Source organism: Nematostella vectensis, chromosome 11 (assembly GCF_932526225.1).
Source record: "Nematostella vectensis chromosome 11, jaNemVect1.1, whole genome shotgun sequence".
Taxonomy (NCBI): Eukaryota; Metazoa; Cnidaria; class Anthozoa; order Actiniaria; family Edwardsiidae; genus Nematostella; species Nematostella vectensis.
The window spans coordinates 13,259,039-13,281,749 of NC_064044.1; the positions used below are offsets into that span (position 1 = coordinate 13,259,039).

The 22,711-nt window shown below is 41.3% G+C and overlaps 1 protein-coding gene and 1 non-coding gene across 2 annotated transcripts; both read left to right on the top strand.

Moving 5' to 3' along the window:
- Positions 1–38: 38 nt before the first annotated feature.
- LOC116601214 lies at positions 39–22,643 on the top strand. Its single transcript, XM_048734591.1, has 17 exons — positions 39–496; positions 3,220–3,525; positions 4,390–4,713; positions 5,364–5,681; positions 6,312–6,547; positions 7,138–7,213; positions 7,874–8,049; positions 8,441–9,050; positions 12,791–13,029; positions 14,235–14,319; positions 15,009–15,323; positions 17,683–17,846; positions 18,178–18,370; positions 18,713–19,021; positions 19,620–19,710; positions 20,336–20,430; positions 21,269–22,643. Exons 1-17 carry the CDS (start codon positions 421–423, stop codon positions 21,499–21,501), a joined length of 3,846 nt encoding a protein of 1,281 aa, XP_048590548.1. The 5' UTR covers positions 39–420; the 3' UTR covers positions 21,502–22,643.
- LOC116601259 lies at positions 13,649–13,777 on the top strand. Its single transcript, XR_004289970.1, has one exon. It is a non-coding gene; the product is annotated as a U11 spliceosomal RNA (small nuclear RNA).
- Positions 22,644–22,711: the final 68 nt, after the last annotated feature.

The following is a 22,711-nucleotide window of genomic DNA, read 5'->3' on the forward strand; positions in this document are numbered from 1 at the left end:
GTTAAGTTATTTGGGGTTTCCTTTTGTTTGTATCTCATTCCAAAACTTAACTCGAAAGTTCTGGTTTTCATCCGATCCCACAATCCTCCTGGGCGCGACTAAGAATTAACCTGGCGGGAATTTAAAAGTACCGCTGACCCAATCTCCAAGTCCTCGCCCTGTCAAAATTCCCCAACCACAAGTGAGATAATACTTGTTAATTACATCGCATTGAATTAATAACGAGCTCAGGGAAGCAACGACGAGAGGAATGGCGACGAATTTTACTTTACAAATGGCTTAGACAACACGAAGTTCAACTATTTGCCAAAGAGATTTCCCGAGAGAGCTTTGTTTTGTGTTCGGGAAAGAGAAAGGTTTTGGGTTGTGGATAAGAAGCGGTGCGCGGGGATGTGTTAACCTGGTGGCCGACATGGTAGAATGAAGTTAATACGATTTCTCATCTTGGTAATGTGCTTTGTTATTTGGATTGGGTGCCATTTGCCCGGAATAAGAGGTGAGAAAGTTTGATGTAATTTATCCATCTATCTTTAAATTACGAATCTCTAATATTTCCGTCTAAGAGTCTAACTAACACCAATTGCTAATTTCACCTGCAAATGAACTTGGAAAGCTTGGGAAAACAACAGATCATGAATTGAAGCTGAGATTGTGGGATTTTGTCCAAATTACACATATTTTTTTTCTTTTCTATTTACAATTTCATTTGCAAATATAATTTCTACACATACGCCCATCGCTTTTGCACGTCTATAGCGACTTTAAAAAAACATTCTTTCCTAAAATATAAACAAAGATAGATTTATGGCGAGATTTTTCTTATAGAAAAGGATGAATGAATCAACATAGTTCTCTAGCATATACGTGCAATTTTCCGTAATCTGTCATTTTCTACGATATTTTTGCGAATCTAGCTTGACTTATCATCAGGTGGTTGTATACAATTTACGGGTTGTATTTTGACCTCCCATTCAAAGCAACCATAATTTGAAAAGCTTGCAAACAATAACTATGGGAAATCACATTAAATAAGTGAAATCTGACAAAGAGTTCTAATCAATCATCAAATTGACGGAAAAGTTCTTAATCTTTATCTCAATTGTCTGATATAGCTTGTAGAAACCACATAACAACTTACCAAATAAAAAAGCTTTGAGAACTCTGGCTTATATTTTCATATTACGTAGAACATCTTTTTTTTTTCTTTAAATATATAGATAATTAGTATGATCGTTTGTCTTTGTAACGTTTGTCAATATGCCCAAAAAAAAGAATTAGCTTTTTTTTTACTTCCACTTGTTTGACATTTCGTGAGCTTACGTTTCGAATAAACAATTGCACATTCTCTCCTTTTCTAACCTAAAATATCACCCTTTTATATCTTGAAAAACTTTTCATAAAACGCTTACATCCCAAATTGTTTTTTTAAGTTTTTGCAGAAAAATGAGTTAATAGAGAACGTCGACGACTTTTTCTCGTTTATACGCAAAATTTTAAAACTTTATTATTATAATAAACTATAAATATTGTTGTTCCTAACAAACTAAACTGAGCTGGTGGGATCTTATTTCTAGTTTAGTGAACACCGTGCTGCCTTTGAATTGTTTCCGAATCGATTTCGTTTATCTATCGTCCAAAACTCGAACTTGTCGTTCGTCGCTGCTAACAATAGGGACTTTAGCGATTGAAAATAAATTCTAAACTACTTTCAATGAAAATACAAAACGTTTCTATCCAGGAAAAGACCAAAATTAACAAGACTATTTTTACAATAACGAACAGAGTAAGGCCAGTTTATTCTTCAAGCGTCCATGTCCTCGGTTTGGCGGAGAACGGTTAAAATCTATCACACAGAATTCCATTGTTTTCTACCGTCCTCGATGCTGTCTTCGTATCTTAAAATCCCTATTCGATTGCTACATACAACCCGTCTGATTTAGCGGCTATTGGGGAGTCGCTTACGTGAACGCTCGAGTACAGTGTCTTGTAAGAGAAGAGGCGTCAAACTTTTATCGTTACCACGCCCAGTCGAGGACAATAAACAGGGATCCCATATCTTGGACACAGAAAGAAGGATAACAACTGAGGGAGGATCCCCTTCAACGTGACCCAATAGATACGAAAAATACGCTCATTCGAACATTGGGCGTGAATATTTCGATTTAGTTTCTAGCAAACTGAGCTTAAACTTCTAAACAGCGTAAAATCATCTTATAACCGATTTGGACGGATCATCGCTTCAGATAATTCAAAATATATTCTATTGCTCGCAGTCGTATCAAACATCTTATAGCCGATCTCATCCTCGGGAATCCAGGGCGGTGAGATTATATAACCGAATATACAGTTTCTAACATATGGCCATCGGATAGTAAGCACTGTCACTGGTGGTGGTCACTGCCAGAGGGTTTATTGCGTCCCCAGTGGTTCTTTTACGTCCCTTCGGTTCAGGTTAGTGTTTTGCAGCTTGAAGAGACGGGACCTCCGGTTTAGTGTCCTTATCCGAGAAGAGTGGAAACACGGGAGAATAACTTCAACTCACTTGTGACACAAATTCGAATCAAGGCAGGAACCCGGAAAAAAAAAACAGTTTGAGCCAGGATTCGAACCTGGCTGGGCCACAGCGGTGAGAGGTCGAAGCGCTAACACACTAGGACACCCGTGCTTCCACAGGCCACCCGTGCTTCCACAGGCCACCCGTGCTTCCACAAACGTCTTGTCGCTCCTTTCTCTTCTCTCCTGCCCCCCTACCCCATCCCCCTCCGCCGACCTCGACGCCCTGGGTTCCCGAGGATGAGCCGATTGAAATAGATGATCCCTTCATACAGTCCATAATATCTTCTCTCTTCGCGTCGAACAGAACTCGTGAGATTACCGTGCCCAACGAGAAAACGGAAAATAGCATTATTTTCCTCTTTAAAAAGAATCATCTTATAGCCAATTTTAATAGATGATACAGTCCATAATAATCGGGGACTTGCGCTAAGAGATCACGTGACTTTTGGTGAGGAATTTCAGCCAAATTAAACAAATTAAAATTACTACGCCCGTCAACTCTTTTCCGAAAAAAAAATTTTTCAGGCTCTTTTCATAAGCGCTAAAAAAATTGCTCTTTTTGCTGTTATTTTGCTGCTTAAAGCCTGAGTGTGAGCTAGTTTGCCACGCAAACAGTCACGTGATCTCTTAACGCAAGTTCCCTATTATGTTCCCTCTTTGCAGCCGCGTCGAACAGAACTCGTGAGATCACTGTGCCGACCGAATCCTGCGAGAGAAGTCTCGTCCAGCAAAACGTGACACTCCAGGGTGGTATCGAGGCGGGGGTGTTCAAGAAGCTAGCGCAGTTCGTCGCGATGCAGCTGTGTATTCGCATGTGTTGCGAGGAGAAGAGCTGTGACGTAGCGCTCATGTCTGGCAAGAACTGTTATGGTGTGCAGTGTTTCAGCGAGATGGCCTGTAGGGCTGTACCCGTAACCAAGGCCCCGTCATCACTGATGATATCCCACGTGACCATCAAAGGGGAAGGAGGTAAGGGAGGTAACCTCTATCTGCCGGGCATCACTAGAAATAGCGTTATGTATTTAATAAAGTTGACCCTCAATAGGCCGGACTATTGATATCACACGTGACTATTAAAGGGAAGGCGGTAAGGGAGGTAACCTCTATCTGCCGGGCATCACTAGAAATAGCGTTATGTATTTAATAAAGTTGACCCTCAATAGGCCGGACTATTGATATCACACGTGACTATTAAAGGGAAGGCGGTAAGGGAGGTAACCTCTATCTGCCGGGCATCACTAGAAATAGCGTTATGTATTTAATAAAGTTGACCCTCAATAGGCCGGACTATTGATATCACACGTGACTTTTAAAGGGAAGGCGGTAAGGGAAGCAACCTCCATTTGCCGGGCACAACAGAATTCAGCCCTTTGTTAGGCAGACTAATGATATCTTACGTAACTGAGAGGAGATGAGGGAAGTTGCCTCTTTTTGCCGGGCAAACTAGAAATAGCTTGTATGTATTTAATTGAGTCGACCCTCTTTAAGCCGGACAAATGATATCCTACTTCACTATGAATAAGATGGAGTTTAATTAGGGGACCCTCCTTATATCAAGCATACCTGAAATAGTTGTTTAGATACCCCCCTACAAGAATAACTAAGCGATAACCCCTACAACTTTCAAAGGGAAAGATGGTTAAGGGGGGGGGGGGGGGGGTGGCTCTGTAAGCCGGGAACACACAAGATAGAAATATAGCTTTAACACCTTTGAAATAAATAATTTTCTTCTCGATTTGAGTCATACTCAACCCTAATTCCTGATCCGCGTTTGAAGTCCACTTGTTTTTTGCTCGTTTATAGCTGTTAATTTTCACCTAATCCATCTATCAGCAGCTCACGAAAACCAGACCACCACCCCCACTCCCCACAATCTTAAATGCACCGTGACGGATCCCAAAGATGGCGTGACACTCAATGGGGGCCTTAAATCCGGGAACTTTACTGACGTGGGCAAGGTTGACGGGATAAGCACTTGTACGCGTTTGTGTTGCGTGTCTGAGAAGTGTGACTTGGCGTTACTCATCAAGAACAACTGTTTTCTCGTCTCGTGCTTCACGGCGGATCTCTGTAAAACAGTGAAGACCGAGACGAAGAATTATCGACCAACGGTAGCGTACGTGAAGCGGTGGACGACGGCGCTCGCAGAGGATTCGGGTAGGTGTCGGGCGGATATCGAGATGGTCCGAGTGTGTTCACTTATGAAGTTCTTCGATGAGCTTTGCTATGGTTCGGTTTCACGTTTCGGTTTTTCTAGTCAACTTCAGTAGGTAGACGACATTTCGGTTGTAACCCTTTGGCCACGTTCTCTTGCCTTTGCCGTTGTCGTTTCGTAAAGTAGGAACGATTCCAGGACATATTTTGGCCTGTTTACGAAATAACGCTGAACTTTGTCGCCTGAACTAACAAAATGAAGATATGTAGCTCATACTTAACAAATTAGCTTTAATCAGTTTTACCTGTTCACGTTAACAGGTATCAGGGCCGTAGCAGGGAGTGGGGCACTGGGGGCACGTGCCCTCCCCCCGTATTTTTAGTGGGGGCGTGGCTGTGACCCCTATTGTTTTTTTAATGTTTCTGTATCGTGGATATAATCAGGCCTTGATCAGCGCCTGCACGGGGTAATAGCTAGTTCGAGTCTCTATGCTATGTAGCTATGTAAGCTTATGTTTCGTTTTCCGCACCATTATAGCTGGTGAAAGTAAAAACATATGGACTTATGAGTAACGGGGTACTAGATAGTTCTAGCTAGTCTCTAGTTTTCAGCACCAGTATACCGGGTGACTCTCACGATACTTCCCATTCAGCCATGACCCTGAGCACGCTACCAGCCACAGACTCCAAGCTGAGCTGCAAGAACAGCGACGTCAAACAGAACTTTACCTTAAAGGGCGGTTACCGCGCGGGCAATTTCACCGACCTCGGTAAAGTGTCCAACATGTCCACTTGCATCCGGTACTGCTGTGGACGGAAGGACTGTGACGCAGCGATGATGCTCGAGCATAATTGCTATGCCGTCCGTTGCTATAGCTACGAGTTGTGTCGATCTGTGAAGGCGCGGAAATCGGGGCTACTGCGGAACCTGAGCCCTAGACTGTCGTACATCACGAGTCGCAGCGAGGAAGGTAAACAAACATAATATTGCGACACTAATCGGGTCCATGTGTTATTATAGAACACACGCACGCTTGGCGTCAGCATGCGCGCGCGCTCCCCAAAACTAGATTCTAATTTTAATTGTTGTATAAAACAAATGGATATCGTTTTTTAGTTTATATCCTCTAATAGACGCACAGAAGATAGCGTTACACAGCTCGACTGCGTCTCGTTGCGTACGTTGTTTAAATGACGCGCTTTGACCTCATCTGTACAAGAGAACAGATGCACGAAAACTACGATCTATTTGTTAATTAACAGATCCACGGGTGATTCAGTCAGCCCAGTAAAACTTTTTTGTTACTTGTTTGCATAGATAGTTTACTTGTATTCTGTGTTGTTATAAATACAAAAATTGCTGTGTTCGTGAACCATAAGAATAAATACAATACACCAAAAACTGGTATTCGACTGCCAAATTTTCGTCTTTAATAAGACTTCTTCAGGGCAGACTCAAGAAGTCGTCTTATTAAAGACGAAAATTTGGCAGAGTGGACTGAACTGTGTTGTTATAAATATAGATGGGTACGTAATGACCATCAAATTTACTACCGTCATAGACTGAGCCGGCTATACTCACTGCAATCAAACCTTTCTAGTTCTGCCTCAGCGAATTCCTATCGAGAACGGTGCTTCCTGCCAGCCGTCAGTCATCTCTTATGACGTCACACTGAAGGGCGGGATCAAAGCAGGGACATTCACTCCTATTGGCTACGTGGACACAATGCAGACTTGCGTGAGCCTGTGTTGTCAGCGGTCTTCCTGTGACGTAGCATTCATGCTGAAGAGCACGTGTTACTCGATCAAGTGTTCGAGCGAAGAGATGTGTGAACAGGTTTGTGGCGTAGAAGATAACAAGTCTAGTAGTAAATAAATCATGCATCCATAAATAAAGCAAAAATAAAATAATTTAATTAAAAAATGTATATGAGACTGGGAATAAATGGACGTTCAAAAGAAGGATTTTCGAAAGTGTTTTGATCGGAACAAGCGATGGTTTAAATATTGCTGAAAAGTATCTTTATGATTTTCGGATACTCTGGATGGTGATGACAATATTGCTTTATGGCGTGATGAGCAAGGCTTTGATTACTGATGTCATGGCAATAATGGCGATGATGGTGATGACGATGATAATGATGATAATGAATAGTGATAATAATATTGGAATGATGCTGGTGATGATGATATGATTATGGTGATGGTGATGATATAGATGATGGTGTCGGTGATGTTGATTGTGGTAATGATGATAATGATGGTGGTGATGGTGATAATGACAGTGATGGTGATGATGATGGTGATGGGGATGGTGATAATGATGGCGCTGGCGATGATGGTTGTGATGATGGTTGTGGTTATGGTGGTGAAAATGATGATGTTGGTGAAATATATATAAGATATCTCTTACCTTTTTCTCTCTAGGTCCAGGCCCGCGCGAACGAGTACAGCCCAAGACTATCATACATCAGACGATTCACCAGCAGTGACGTCACAAAAGGTATTTTCCAGGAGCATCTATTATTAATATCACCGGTAAAAAGTATATCCATGTAACATACACCCTCGCGGCGAGAGATATATTAGTAACATCAAGGTGTCTGTTAAAAAAAGATTTTATTCATAGATGAAAATCGCTGTAATAATAAAATAACAACAACAACAGCAACAACAAGAACAAGAACAACAACAACAACAACAACAATAATAATAATAATAATAATAATAATAATAATAATAATAATAATAATAATAATAATAATAATAATAATAATAATAATAATAATAATAATAATAATAATAATATCCCTCTAATGTAGCTTGGTAATTGGTTCCACAGTTCTGGACCGGCATGAGTTCCCTAGCGTTTTGCATTTTGTTTTTGGAACTACCAGGAAGTTAGCTAAGTTGAGTCAGAGATTATAGAACGAACGACTGCAGTTGATAAGGGACTTCAGATAGGGAGGAGCGTTTTCATTGATGCTGTGGTGAGAGAATTTTTAGCAGAATTTTTAGCGTATTCTAAACGCCACGGGAGGCCAGTGTAACTCTATCAGGACAGGTGTGATGCGGTCAAACTTTGGTACCAGTCGTGCAACACGTGCCTCTGTAACGAATGCTTCATGCGTTACGCTTCTCTTTATGGTGCCTTTCATTTCAGGTAAAAACAAGACGATTGCAGGGCATTCTGGGAACTCGTCGAACACCAATAGCGTTAGTGACGATCACTATTGTACAGAGAGCGAAATCATAACCAACGTCACACTCAGGGGAGGGATAACCGCTGGACGGTTCCGGGATCGCGGGCGAGTACCCGGTATCAAAGAGTGTGCGGAGGTGAGAGACATTGATCAGAGACCAGGGCCGTAGCAGGGGGGGGGGGCACTGGGGGCACGTCCCCCCCCAATATTTTCAAAAATTATAAGGAAATGACCAGTAGGGGCGTGGCTGTGCCCCCTCAATATCCCTACGGCACTGGATACATAACTAATCTTTAATCTTTAATTATGATAATTGCTTATAGTAATACATTAATAATAATGAAATGGAAAGACAAGCTGTAGAACAACGACAATTTTTGGCTAAACTTTCTTGATATAGCGCTTAGAACCTGGTATAAGCGCTATACGAATGCTATATATATTTAGTTTAAGTGCTTTTACCAAGACTCGTTGGTCGATAAAAGTATAAATAAACCTTGTAAATAATCTGACCCTTCTCCTTCTAGGTCTGCTGTATTGCCAAGGAATGTGACCTGGCCTTCATGCTGGAGGATCGATGTTTTTCGGTCACGTGTTCAAGTAGTTCATCATGCGTGGCCGTCGCCGCTAAATCGTCCGTGTTTCGACCTGCAATAGTTTATATATACGCCCGAACGATTGCCGATGCCTCCACGAACGCAGGAAAACGACGCCGTGAGCGTTTCCGAGGCCGCCGTGCGGACCCCGAATCGAATACGGACAATCTTACGAAGACCAAGCGACGTAAACGGTTATTCGGGGGAAACCAAACGGAGCCCGTTACCGACGCCTCGTTGAATGAAAAGCGACTAAACGAACGCTTCCGAGAACATCGCTCAGTTATTGATTCAAATGTCGAAGACTCTGCGAGTACAAGGCGACACCACGAACGATTCCAAGTGCATCACTCTGTTATTGATTCGGGTACCAATGAATCTACGAGTACCAAACGACATCACGAACGCTTTCGAGCAAAGCACCCAACCGAACCACGTAAGGTGTCTGTAAAGGAGAGTGACTTGAGAACGAGGCTTACAAAGTACAAAGCTGCTGTTCGTAACAATGCCATGAAGCGTCGACGAAGAAAGCGCTTGTTGGGCTGAAAATGGCGGGAAAGTGGTCCAAAAATTGCGGGAAAATTGGGGTAAAAATGGCGGGAAAAGCTGGCATTACCAGATTATAGATTACACCAGATTACACTGGTTTTCATTGGTCCACGAAGCGTGAAGTACCAATGTACACTCATTTAAAAAAATGTTGATAAACCACTCCTTTATTATTGTTTTTAATTCAAAATAAATCGATTGAAGTTTAATACCTTATTAACAATATTATATTGAAAGTATCTCAGTCACCTGCTTGAATTAGCCGATGGAAATGGATTCTTATAGATAGTCGGTGTTTTGCGGGAGCTTAAAATGGCGTAATGATATTATTTGATACCTTAGAAATAAAACTTACCTTTTTTTAAGGATGGTTTTTAAATTACCGAGATTGAAGCGGGTTTAATTCACTACCAAGATGAGCTCTTTTTGCCCAGAGTTCCATAACCGACGAAACCATGCGTCACGCATTCTGGCGCGTCTGATTCAGGCGCGTACCCAGGATTGGCTGAGGGGGAGAGGGGTGCGCATTCATAGGTATCATAAAGGAAAAGTATAGTATTTGAAAATTCTTTAATGACCCACTTTTTGGCCGACAAGAAAGGGTGCGCGCGCACCCTGCGAACCCCCCTGTGTACGCGCCTGGAACCGAGGCCTGGGATTTGTAGTTGCTATTGTATCCCTCTCCGAGTTTTGCTTCGGCGTGATCTTTGCAATTGTTTGTGTTCTCCTTAGCTTTATTTATCCTTGAATACATTGCCGCTTTAATTTATTTATCCTTGAATATATTGCCGCTACACTTTATTTATCCTTGAATACATTGCCGCTATAGTTTATTTATCCTTGAATACATTGCCGCTTTAATTTATTTATCCTTGAATATATTGCCGCTATTCTTTATTTATCCTTGAATATATTGCCGCTACACTTTATTTATCCTTGAATATATTGCCGCTATAGTTTATTTATCCTTGAATATATTGCCGCTATTCTTTATTTATCCTTGAATATATTGCCGCTACACTTTATTTATCCTTGAATATATTGCCGCTATAGTTTATTTATCCTTGAATATATTGCCGCTTTAATTTATTTATCCTTGAATATATTCCCGCTATTCTTTATTTATCCTTGAATATATTGCCGCTACACTTTATTTATCCTTGAATATATTGCCGCTATAGTTTATTTATCCTTGAATATATTGCCGCTTTAATTTATTTATCCTTGAATATATTGCCGTTATTCTTTATTTATCCTTGAATATATTGCCGCTACACTTTATTTATCCTTGAATACATTGCCGCTATAGTTTATTTATCCTTGAATACATTGCCGCTTTAATTTATTTATCCTTGAATATATTGCCGCTATTCTTTATTTATCCTTGAATATATTGCCGCTACACTTTATTTATCCTTGAATATATTGCCGCTATAGTTTATTTATCCTTGAATATATTGCCGCTATAATTTATTTATCCTTGAATATATTGCCGCAATACTTTGTTTACCCTGAATATGTCGATATAGTGTCTCGTGTAATTTTTGTACGTTATGCTTTGTATAATATGTATAATTGTAAAGAAATATTTTGCTAGAAATAAAACAATAATAATAATAATAACCTGACTCTTTATTTCCTCTGACTCAGGCCAACTGTCCAAAAATGTATATGGATCAGGCCCGTAGCTACCAGGGAGGAGGGGGGGGGGGGGGGGGTGTGGCTCGGAAAAACATCCCGACAGGCCCCCACTCGACAGCAAGGTCCGCGTTAATGAAGGAAAAAGAATTCCAATAAGCTAGGACGGGCTCTACCTAAGAGTAAATAATACGTTAAATTGGTAAACGAAACACTCCGCTGACCTCCTCCCCCACCCCCCCCCCCACTACCACCACCATCACAACCCTATTCCCCCTTTATTTTTTTTTTATGTTACTAGCTCTAAAAAATCATATGATCAAATACAGAAATAAGCGCTTTTTTATTCTGGCGGAGCTTTAATTCAGTAATGAGTTAGTGCGTCTATTTCATATTCATATTTTACTTCACAACAGTGTGTGCCTTTATTTGTATAAACCAATGGAACAAGTCGAGGGCAATGATAATAGTGGTAAACTAATTTGATAATTGATTATTTAAGTATCAAAATGGAGGCAGCCCTTTTGGCCCTAACACCATTATAGTCAGAGTTAGGCGCTTAATTGATTAATGTAGCGACCATTGAGAACTAATTTGTATTGGGGATAATTGGACATTTCTGTGCGAAAACATTATGTTGCCTTTTAAATCTTTTAGCCCTGAAACATAATAAAAGCTATTTTAATGACATTTTTTTATTTTAAGCTAGGGGTCCAAAGCAAAAGCAAAACCCCGCCTAAACAAACTAAATGATTTGACACAAAATAAACACCTGCAACAAACTTAGATGCAAAGTTTGAGGCACTAAATTGTACACAAGAACCCAAAGCCAACTTTTCAAGGAAATTATAAAAGTCGCTATGTTTAGCTTTCATCGCAAACAAAGCCTCGCCCCCACCCGTAGACAGGTAGTCATAAATACCTGCCGACGTGATACAGTCAGCAGGTTCCCATAGCGACCAGCACGGCCCCACCTCCCTACAGAAGTTTGTTGACACGAGGAAGCGCGCTATTGTTGAATACGTAATGAGCTCAAAACACGTGGGAACCGGACCGCTCCTGTGCGAGCAATAAAATGGAACAAACATTGGATAAATGCTATTTTAAAACTACACTGATGACTCTTAGGGAATCGTGAAGAGTAAAGAGGTCGTACAATGGTTGGAAAGGCTCTTAGCGCTCGGGTTTTTGGAGTTTTTATTGTTCTAAATGCGCTACGTATTGGATTCGCAGGTAAGGGGAAGTCTTTTGTTTCTGTTTGGACACTGACAGGAACTAAGTGAAGAGATTTATAGTTTTGAATGTTAGTCGAAAATGAATGGAAAAGTATGATAGCAATTATTATATACAATAATATCTTTATTACTTCACTCGTGTTGCGCTCAAAAAAAAATTTTTTTAATTGACATACTTATTAATACTATTTTTCATTTCCACTTCAATATACAATTTCGTAAAATACAGGTCCGATTTTTAAAAAAAAATATAGTTTCTTTTGAAATAATATGAACAGCTCCAGTATCTATCCTGTGCCAAAATAGTGTTTGTTTTGCATTTGTTTTTCCTGTAAAATAAAATATGAAGGATAAGTTAATGTATTAGTTAGTGACATTTATAGAATGTAAAAGGTCGATGCCTGAAGCCAGTGTAGAATCCACCACTCGACTACAAAGTGCCGCCATAATGAAGAAAAATTGAGTACAACTGCAAGCTAGGACGAGCTAACTGAGATAAAAAGCTCCGCTAAATGAGTCAACGTGCCCGCCCACTCAGAATCCTGGCCTGGAAGTAATCTGAACCACGAACTGCAGCTGTAGCTCAGGAAGTATCTATCTCTCAGTCAGTAGGCGCGTGGAGGATTATGGGCATGGGGAGTGGGGGAGGGGGTCGTTTTCCTAGATGCCATAACGTCCTAGCTTGCAGTGGTACTTTACATTTTCATTCATTTGAGCGGACCTTCCAATCGAGTGACTTTACCCTCCCCTCCCCCCTGACTTTGAGCCTGGTCAGTGCGTCAGTAAATATCGATCAGTCATTCCAAGTGTTCAAACTCGTGTGTTCAAAGTGTTTAAACTCGTTCTTGTATTCTTTCAGAAGACGACTTTATGACAGAAATTGGCAGTGTTCAGCCGCTGACCTGTGATCATGGGCCCATCCAAACGAACGTAGCATTGCGGCACGAATTGCGGTCCGGGAAATTTTGGAGACTGGGCCTAGCGGATGACATGAGCACGTGCATTCAGTTGTGCTGTGAGAAGGAAGACTGTGAGATGGCGATGATGCCGGGCCAACACTGCTATGGCGTTGACTGCTTTAGCGAGAAGCACTGTGAGGTGAATAGAAGAATAGCAGCCCTCTCCACCCCTCCCCATTGACCACACAAAGGTCATCTGTCTTTAAGCGCATAACACTTTATGATTCTTGCTTGCGCGTTATGGAGCATCGAAGGAGTTTATTTATCACCTTTATCTTTAAAAGTGAACCTATGAGCACCTTTCATTTTGGAAATGTCATTTGCCATTTGCCGTCTCACATACTGAAAACGTTTTTTTTAAAAAAATAGGCGCATTTCTGCCTCGCTAACACGGACAAAACTCTCGTATCACCCCCCCCCCCCCCCCAGAAAAGAAAGATATTGATAAGATAAGAAAAAAAAAAACTGGCACAGAGATATAGTAGTTCTTTGTATCTAGGGAGTTTGTATATAGGAATTCTTTGTATTTCAACGACGGCGCGTGACAAATGCTACTGCGCATGCTCAGTAGCCAACTCCAATGCATCAGATAAACTTTCTCTTAAATTAATCATTTGAGACCTTAATATAAATGATATTGGCAATATAATGATTAGCCGTCAAAATCATTTTAGCTCTGTTTTTTGTTTAGTGAAAAGTTATCCCACATGGACAATGTCATTTTGTTTTTACTGATGGGACTCGGTTTGGACGTTCGTTAAAAGGGCCTTTGCAGTCAATTGCACGTGGGTCTGTCACGGACCTGCGCGGAATCGCTATCAAGAGATTTCGGAGGCATAATCTTTGGACTCTACTGGCAGTTGGCGCCATTGATCGCCGACGCCCCCTTTAAATAAAGACATTAATTCAGTTACGCAATAGTCTCCGATAATGGAAAACAAGAAAATTATTTCGAAATTGTAAATGCATTGTGTCTATTTGAAGTTTCGTTGAGGATGTGACTGATAATTTAGCACGGATTCCAGGCGCGTACACAGGGGGCTTTTCCATATAATACCTATGGCGCACAACCCCCCTCCCCCTAGGCCAAAACGCGCCTGGATTCCAATAGATTCTTTTGTCGGCTGAGGCTTTGCGTCGGTCCGTCAGAAGTAAACTGTTGCGATAAAGCTAGAATGTAGAAAGAGTGTTAGGGTATTTTCGGGGCCCTGTGACGCCAAACCAGCGAACGTTGCGATATTTTTAAGGCAACGATAACATTCTAAAGGATTTTGATTTTCTTTGATCTTGATTTTCTTTGATCTTTTGTAACTATTTTGATTCATTTTGATTCATAATTTACAGATAACAGGCGTTAAACCGACCAACATGACGGTGCAGATAGCAAGAGTAAGACCCATAGTGGAAAATCCAGGAATAGAGAAAATATGTAAGTACGTTTAAAGTGCTTTTTGGGATTGATCTATGAGTGGGGGTTTTCGACAATGGCACAGCGAGACAAGAGCCATATTTTGCCCTGGAAGAAAACGAACGACTCCAAGGAGGTGGTGTTATATTTACCCATAGGTAGAGCATTAATAACCCAGGGGCACAGGATTCGAATCCTGGTCAGGACATTTAACTGGGATACAAATCACTATGTTTCAACTGCGTGTAGTAGTCCTTATTAAAATGATGACGTCAGTCGCCTATGTGCGCATTTTATCATATGTCTCGCGACGTTAAAGAAGACAAATCACGCCGCTACTTTACGCTCCCGCACAATACCGAGTCATACGAAGAATTCATTTCCATCGGCTGATTCCAAAAAGTAACTGATCAACTTCCAATCGCATATCGCTAATAAATTATTACACCTTAATCGTGGAAGATTATTTTAAAGTTTCCTTACGCTTTACGAACAGAGTTTTGTATTTTGCGATGTAAATGAAAACAAAGGAATGGTTGATCGACATTTTTTTTCGACAGAACATATACATTTTATCTTTTCAAACGGTACCCTGATTAATAGAACTTATTCGGTCTGATCTTGAAAATTCTAGGTTCTTATACGTGGGCGTTTAGAACCTAGAGAGCATGTATTAGAGTTCGAATTATTCATTCTTAAATTTATTGCAGTTGATATCGAGGATCCGTCTACAAAGAAAGAGCTTCACTGCACGCATAGCCCCATTTTGACAAACGTCACCGTCAGGGGAGGGGTGAAAGCAGGCAAATTCAGCGACATGGGGGAGGTGGCGGGGATGCACATGTGCACAGCGCTTTGTTGTGAGAGGAAGTCATGTGACCTTGCGTTCATGATTGGAGATACTTGCATAGCTGTGGATTGTTATAGAGAAGAGCTTTGCCAAGCTGTAAGAGCGAGGCCAACCTCGTATAACCCACAAATTGCGTACGTGAGGAGAAGGGAGCTACAAAGTTCTATCAGGAAAGGTACTGGGAACGGAAACTGTAATGTCTAAGGCACACATAACGACATAGGCAAGCGCACTTTTATGTTCATATGTGTGAATGGTTCGACATAAAGACATAAGCCCTAAATAACGACATGGACATAAAGAAATACGAGAAAAAAAACATGTTTTTTTTTTCTTATATATGTCTTTATGTCCATGACGTAATGTTGGGCTTAATATGTCATTATGTCAATATGACATTATGTCGTTGTGCCACTAGTGTGCACCTAGTTTGCACCCGAGGTAATATGGAGGTAATAAGGGTATTGGAGGTAATAAGGGTATTGGAGGTAATAAGGGTATTGGAGGTAATAAGGGTATTGTGGGAGAACCAGAGAAAGGGTAAAAAGGCAAGGGAAGGGTCAAGGAATGGGAAGTGGACACGATTAGATGAGTTTCTGAGGGAAAGAAGTAATGAGGGAGTGGAAAGATGAAAAATAAAAATGAGAAAAAAAGAAGAGTGGACGGAGAGAAGAAAGTAAGGGAGGACGAAAAGAAGAACGGTAGCAGGCAAGAGGGTTGTGTGAGGGAAGGAAGGGGAGGAGGATCAAAGAAAAGGAATAAGATGGTCAAAGAATGGTTGTACAGAGAGAATAGAAAAAAGTTAACTGTATTGGGGGACTGTGGTAGGGTAAAGGGCGGTGGGAGGTAGCGCATAGCTAGGGGAGCGAGAGAGGGAGAGTAGAGTGAAAAGAAAGGGTATATTACCCTTATTAGAAAAGGGTATAAGGAATTGGAAGACGGGAATACGAGTGAAAAAAGTACGAGTAAGAAAAGGGAAGAAAGAGAAAGGCGGCGTAGAAGGCTTTAGACATTTGAAAACATTATGTTGCTTTTCGCTAAAGGGTGGTTTGGCTCAGTGACAAAGGGGGAGGGGTTATTTTTTTTTGTTTCATATGGCTTTCTGGCAGCCCAAAAGGGAGGAGGGGGAGAGTTAAACCCCCTAAACCCTCCCCCTAGATCCGCTACTGTGTGGAGTGGTAGGGCAGAGAAAAAGAGCGAGAAACGGGAATAAGGGGGTGAGAAAGAGTAAGATTGAGGAATTGTCGGAGGGGGAGAAGAAAATATAGTAAGATTGGTTGTGTTCTTTTAAATGTTACAACAACTGACATAACTACTACAGGAATGTTAAAAAGAGAAACCACGCATTTTGGCTCTTATCTTAAATCCGGGGAGAGAGAGAGACACTAGTGCCCAATAATTCCTCATAAACTACGTAACACAGGGATACTATAACAGAGAGAACGACATTAACGACTATTATCGACGTTCGTTAACCACAAACGACAATGACGAATACTGATAGCCCTAACGGTGACTACCGTAAACCGACAGAACATAACTACGAAAACCGTAAGTAATTACCGTGATGTTCAAGACTCGCTCTTCGTCATAGATTCGCCATTCTTACGTTGCGCGGGGGATTGGGTCGAGTTAATAAGCGAACAGCATGGTGGCGTCGTAAACATGTTGATGTGATGCTGAATGAAGGCTAGGAAAGTGTAGGTTTTGTCAATTCTGCTCCTGGAATATCTTCATTGGCATCGTTCGACGCAATGTTGAATTGCGTCCCCTAACATTGTCCAGCATGCTGTTCGCTCACAAACTCGACCCAGACCTCCGCGCAACGAAAGAGTGATGAATGAGCTTTATAAAGGACTATACGACCAAAACATACATTACTCACAAAGAAATAACTACAAGTATAAATCTATTCTATGTTTGTAACCTTGACCGGGACTAAAATAGCGACAAAACAGAAGGGGGACGATCGTTGGCAAAATATATTCTAACCCTAAGAGATATATAGCACTTTGGATGTGGACAATAGCAATTCTTACCCCTGCACATGTGCGGTCGAAGTAATTTCCAACTTAAGCTAAACACCTAAAAACAAACACATTTTCAGACGCCACCATTGATCTCTTTTCTGACTAAATTAATGCCCAGTTATTATTTGAATGTGATTATCCACTATCGTATGACCCCCTAAGAAATGGCAGAAGCGGAAAATCCCCTAAGGCATAACATCCCCTAAGGCATAACAGCTAGTACAATTTTATACGGTAAAAGATAGGACAATCACCCCGTGTTGTGGATAGTACCCCCCCCCCCCTAAAAACAAGGCATGTGATGCCTTAGCAAGCAGATGGTCGGAATATTTGACGTGTATTTATAGCGAGGAATCTTTGTCATGCTCCAGTTTACAATAAGCATTTCTGTCATATCAATCAAACAACGGTCTGGTAACAGGAGTTAAAATGAATGCCAACTGCCGTGTTTAAATGTGAATGTCTCTGTTTAAACCCCATTGAATGTATGTCTTGTACCATCAGCTAACGAGCTACCGAAGGCCCCCATACTGGCGCATAAGATCATCAGCGATCGCCTGCCCCACATGACCATACTCAAGACCAGTACATGCTCCTCAGTCAAGATCCACACCAATGTCACCCTGCTAGGGGGGATCAAGTCTGGCAATTTCACTGCGCTTGGACGGGTGGGTACATTTAATCTTTAATCATACTTCATGGCACTTGCACCCCCTTCTTTTCATGAATTAACCTCTCATCGTGTATATGCATAACCTCTTTTGAGAGATCCTAGATCCGCCCTCCCTCCCTCACTTGCCCCGCCCCTCTCCCTTCCTTTTTACAAATGTACCTCTTAGCAAGTTTTATTTATTAGTAACTTCTCTCTTGAGAATGATGCCCTCTCGTTTTAGAGAACCTCGTTTTAGATTTGCCCTGGCTTGCCCATCCCTTAAAGCATAATTTAGGTCTGGCAGTAATGTCCTTTCAATATCATCACACATACATCTTGTCTTTCAGACAAAGAACATGCAGGAATGTATAGGCAAATCATGTGACCTGCCCTCAGGCGACATGGCCTTTATGCTTGGGAATGACTGTTACTCAGTCACGTGTTACAGTGACAGACAGTGCCAGGTTATCCCGGCCCAGCCCTCTCCATTCCTCCCCAAGCTTGCATTTCTCAAATGGGCACCGAAAGTAAATGAAACAGGTGAGATAATGCCTTTAATTTTTCTGATTTGTTCTACAGTACTTACCCGCTTATAAGAACCTAGCATTTTTCCAGGTTAGCCTAAACAGGTTGTCATTTAACAGGTACTATTTTAAAGTAAAAGTTACCATCTGATAAACTAACATTGTAACAGGTTAAAGTGTAAACGAATCCTCGTTTGATACCCAAAAAGCACTACGGTGGATTCCCGAGTGTTTATATGTTTCAATGAAAGGTACAAGGCAACGCCTTAGCGAACAGGAATATTGATGGTCTGTGCTGATGTGCGCTGGGTTGTGAACCAGTCTTAGAGTAACGGACACATTTCTTTATTTCACGCAGAAACACTAGTGGACGACGTGAAACCCAAGCGCCACATCCCCCGGTGCACAAGAAGCCACATATTATATAATCACACAGTCCAGGGGGGGCTGCGAGCCGGGAACTTTACCAAGATTGCAGAGGTCGATAGCATCGAGACATGCGCAGCGCTGTGTTGTGCCGAGGAAACATGTGACCTGGCCTTGATGCTTGGAGAGAACTGCTACGCCGGAGACTGTGCGAGTCGGGAGTTGTGCAAGCCGATCCCTGCGTATCATAAATCAGAGATTGCGTATATTACCTCCAGAAAGAAAGCAGATAATAATATAGGTAATAAGCCTTGCAGGAGCGTAGCTAGGGGGGTGGCCCAGGCCCCCCCCCCCGCCATCTAGCAGCCAAAAATGCAGTAAATGAATGAGGCACCTGTCAACCTCAAGGCTTGAGATTTTTTGGGGGGAGGGGGGTATATTCATTTTTTTGGGGGAGGGGTGGGTTTAACCTTGCAGGCGTTTGCCGTATAGAAAGCTCTCACGAACAAATCCACTTAAAGATCTCACGAGGGTGTTAGATAAATCGCGCTACGCAAGGGAATTATTGTTTCAAATATTTTAATAGAAAATAGGCAAAATGACGATTTTCTATAGAATAATTTTTCGGAAGCGATACAAATCGCTAAAAAGCGGGAGATTTGGTGCTCAACGCGGGAGAGCAGGAGAAGGGGTCCAAAATCTTGAGACTCCCGCCTAATGCGGGAGAGTGGACAGGTATGAACTAGCCATGATGAGCCTTACAGTTACCCATCCAGGGGGGAGGGCCTGTCCCGGGTAGCAAGTATCCCTCCCCCTTCAGATTTGAATTGAAGAAAAATGTAATGTAATTAAGCTGAAACCCACGAATTTACCTCCCCCAATATCTTTTAATTATTCAGACTGGAGCCTGTGGTACTTGGTGGTTGGGTCTATTGCTATTGGTATTGGCCTGATGGGCATCGCATGGACTGTAGGGACATGCTGGAAACGGTGAGTAATCATTTCGAAATCATTGATAAGATAACACTCATTTCTTCGTAATTATCCTTCTTCCATTTATCAACATCTTCACACTGTTCATTATCCATCTTCACTCTGTTTACCATTATCATCACAGGCTTGTAGCCAGGGGGGGTGGGACGAACCCCCAACCCCCCCCCCACCCGGCTTGAAGGTTCTTTAGAATAACTATAAAAATCTTTTTTATAATAGATATCTTTATTATTATCACTATATGTTAAAAAGTACCCTATTAATAACATTTTAAATATAAGATTGATTGCCTAATGTTATAAGGCGAGGAGAGGGGTAGACCGGAAATTTGGTCCTCTGAAATGGAAAAACGAACCACTTAAAATCCTGGCTACGGACCTGCCTCATTATGATAACCACGACCATCATCATCATTACGATCACCGTTATAACCATACCATCGTTATCATAATCCCATCCATCATCATTATTGCCATCATCACTACACCATCAATAATGAGCCGGCCCTGTTAATAAAAAATCATTACCATGAACACTAGCATCATCACCCTCATCTTGATCACTACCATCATTATAATTAAAATCCTATCAATCACCATGATTTGCATGATTTGATCTGCAGCACTCGCCGAATGCGTCCCAAGTGTGAGGAGGCGGACCGGTTTGTGATGGATAACCATGGAGACACACTACGCTCCATGCAGATGCTCCCACATGGTGAGAACAGTCTGTAATTGACCAGTTCATAGGCACCTGATGTGGCTTCACCATTTACCATTTGCTAGGTTAAAAAGGGGCCGTACCCAGGGGGGTGTAGGGGGTGCGAACGCACCCCCCCCCCACAACGGCCGAAAGTCCACTTCTGGTTCTCAATAGACGTGCTATTTGTAGTTTGTAGACAAAACTCAAAAGCATAAGCAAGATCACACTAGTATGTAACTAAATTCGACATTAACCGTCACCTAGAGACACTGCAAAGGCATAAAAAATCCCTTTTTGTTCTTTCGGAGGTGGTTAGATTTTTATCAGAGAACTCCCTCCCCCCCCTGGAAAATTTAGGTCCACTTTTTTCGGATTTCGCACCCCCCCCCCCCCAAGAAAGATCCTGGGTACGGGCCTTTAATAAAGGCATGAGACAAATTTCTATGTTAATAAGTAGCAGGATCTGATTTTCAAATTCATTAGGTAAACTTGGTTTACTCAAGTAATGTTAGCTTTGTCTATCAACACGGTTTTATTAAGGTATGTCCTGAGGGGGGTTCTGATAAAAGTACCCATGGGTACGGGGCTGGTATTGTACTAACTTTGAATGTATCATGATGATAGTGATATTATATCAGCAGGGCCATATAGCAGGGGTGGGGCACAGGGGGCACGCACCCCCCTACCCCCAATAGAAATGACTAGTAGGGTGTGGCTTTGTCCCAAAGATTTTCTTATTGTTTATGTATCATACCCTCCCCTCTCCCCAATATTTTGAGGCCTGCTATAGCAGTGCTCTAAAATACATATGAAATAAAGAATATTAATAATAATGTGCATTTGTTTTAACCAGGGAAGTACATAAATCAAGGGCCATTATTCCTAAGTGACACAGACTCAGAGACAGAAGATGAGCTTGAGGCTGAGCCCTTACCAAGAAAGTCCCTACAGGGCCCTGGTACACTAAATTTGCTTCATTCATACGGAGCCCCTACTAATAATGTTCCACGGATGACAAATTACCAGAGCTTTCAACAGGAGCAAGCGGACCTTGCTAAAGCAAGAAGAGCTATGCAGAACTTATGAAAGAAAGAGAGCCACGATCAACACCGAAGAATAGAGATGCAGAAATATTATCTTGAATATATGCAGTCAATAGAGAAATTCAAGAAAAGTCATATCACGTCAGACATGCTGAATGTATTTTGACGGGTGTCTACAAAACTAAGTCCTAAAACATAATACCTAAAACCTGTGACCCCAAAAGCTACGACCCCAAAAATATTGCCGTTATTTTTTAGCCTACCTTGTTTCCCAAAATAGCTACACAGCGTGGAAGTTTTCATGTGGAATCAGTGATCCTCATGAGATAATTAGAGTTTTTTTTTTATATTTGAAAATAGGAAAAAGCACTACTTGTGTTTCCAGGTGGTCGTTTCTTAACGCCGATAAACTCAGAATCCCGGAAAGTCCGGTAAACTTTTCGGGTGTTTCTACAAAAAAAATTTTAATTGCCCGCTAATTTACAGAAAATCGCTTCATGTTCTAGTTATGGATTTCCTTCCAACCAATCAGGTTTCATCTCTGTCAAATGATTTGACATTTAGCTGTCACAGTGCGCCTGAAAATATAAACAGCTTTGCGAAATTATTAGAAGAATTGAGACTTTATTTACTTGTTCTTTGTCTTTCTTTCGAAAAATGTCGATGCCACAGCAATTGTTGGGGTGCAAGTTGTCTACAGACATCGACAAAACTAGGATTTCAATATTATTTAGCCAATCTATTCATAAACTTTTGAAATTATAATTTACTTGTCGGAGACCCGTATCCGCACGCTACGCTAAAGCTTAGATTTGATAAAACTTTTTCCTCGCCCGGGATAATTTTTCGGGCAAAGGAGCGTGTCTGTAAAATGAGTGCAACTACAATTTTCAATGGGACAAATAACGATGATTAAAAATGGTTTGTTCATTAGCGCGCGCAAATGAGAATATTTTTTCATAAAAAGCACAACAGAATTAGCAGAATATTATCTCATTTGGTTCACTGATTCCATATGGAACTTTCGCGCTGTGTAGTCATTTGGGAAACAAGGTAGACTAAATAATAACTGAAATATTTCCTCTTTTGTAAAAGAAACGTTTGTACAGTCCTTCATATTGGTAAATAAAAACAAAGAATTCATAGAAGTAAATTGAAATATTGAAATAAAATTTCAAATCAAGACTCCGTGATGAGTGTTAAATAGAAATAGCAGGTGAATATAATATCCTACAAAATCAATGAAAAATCCG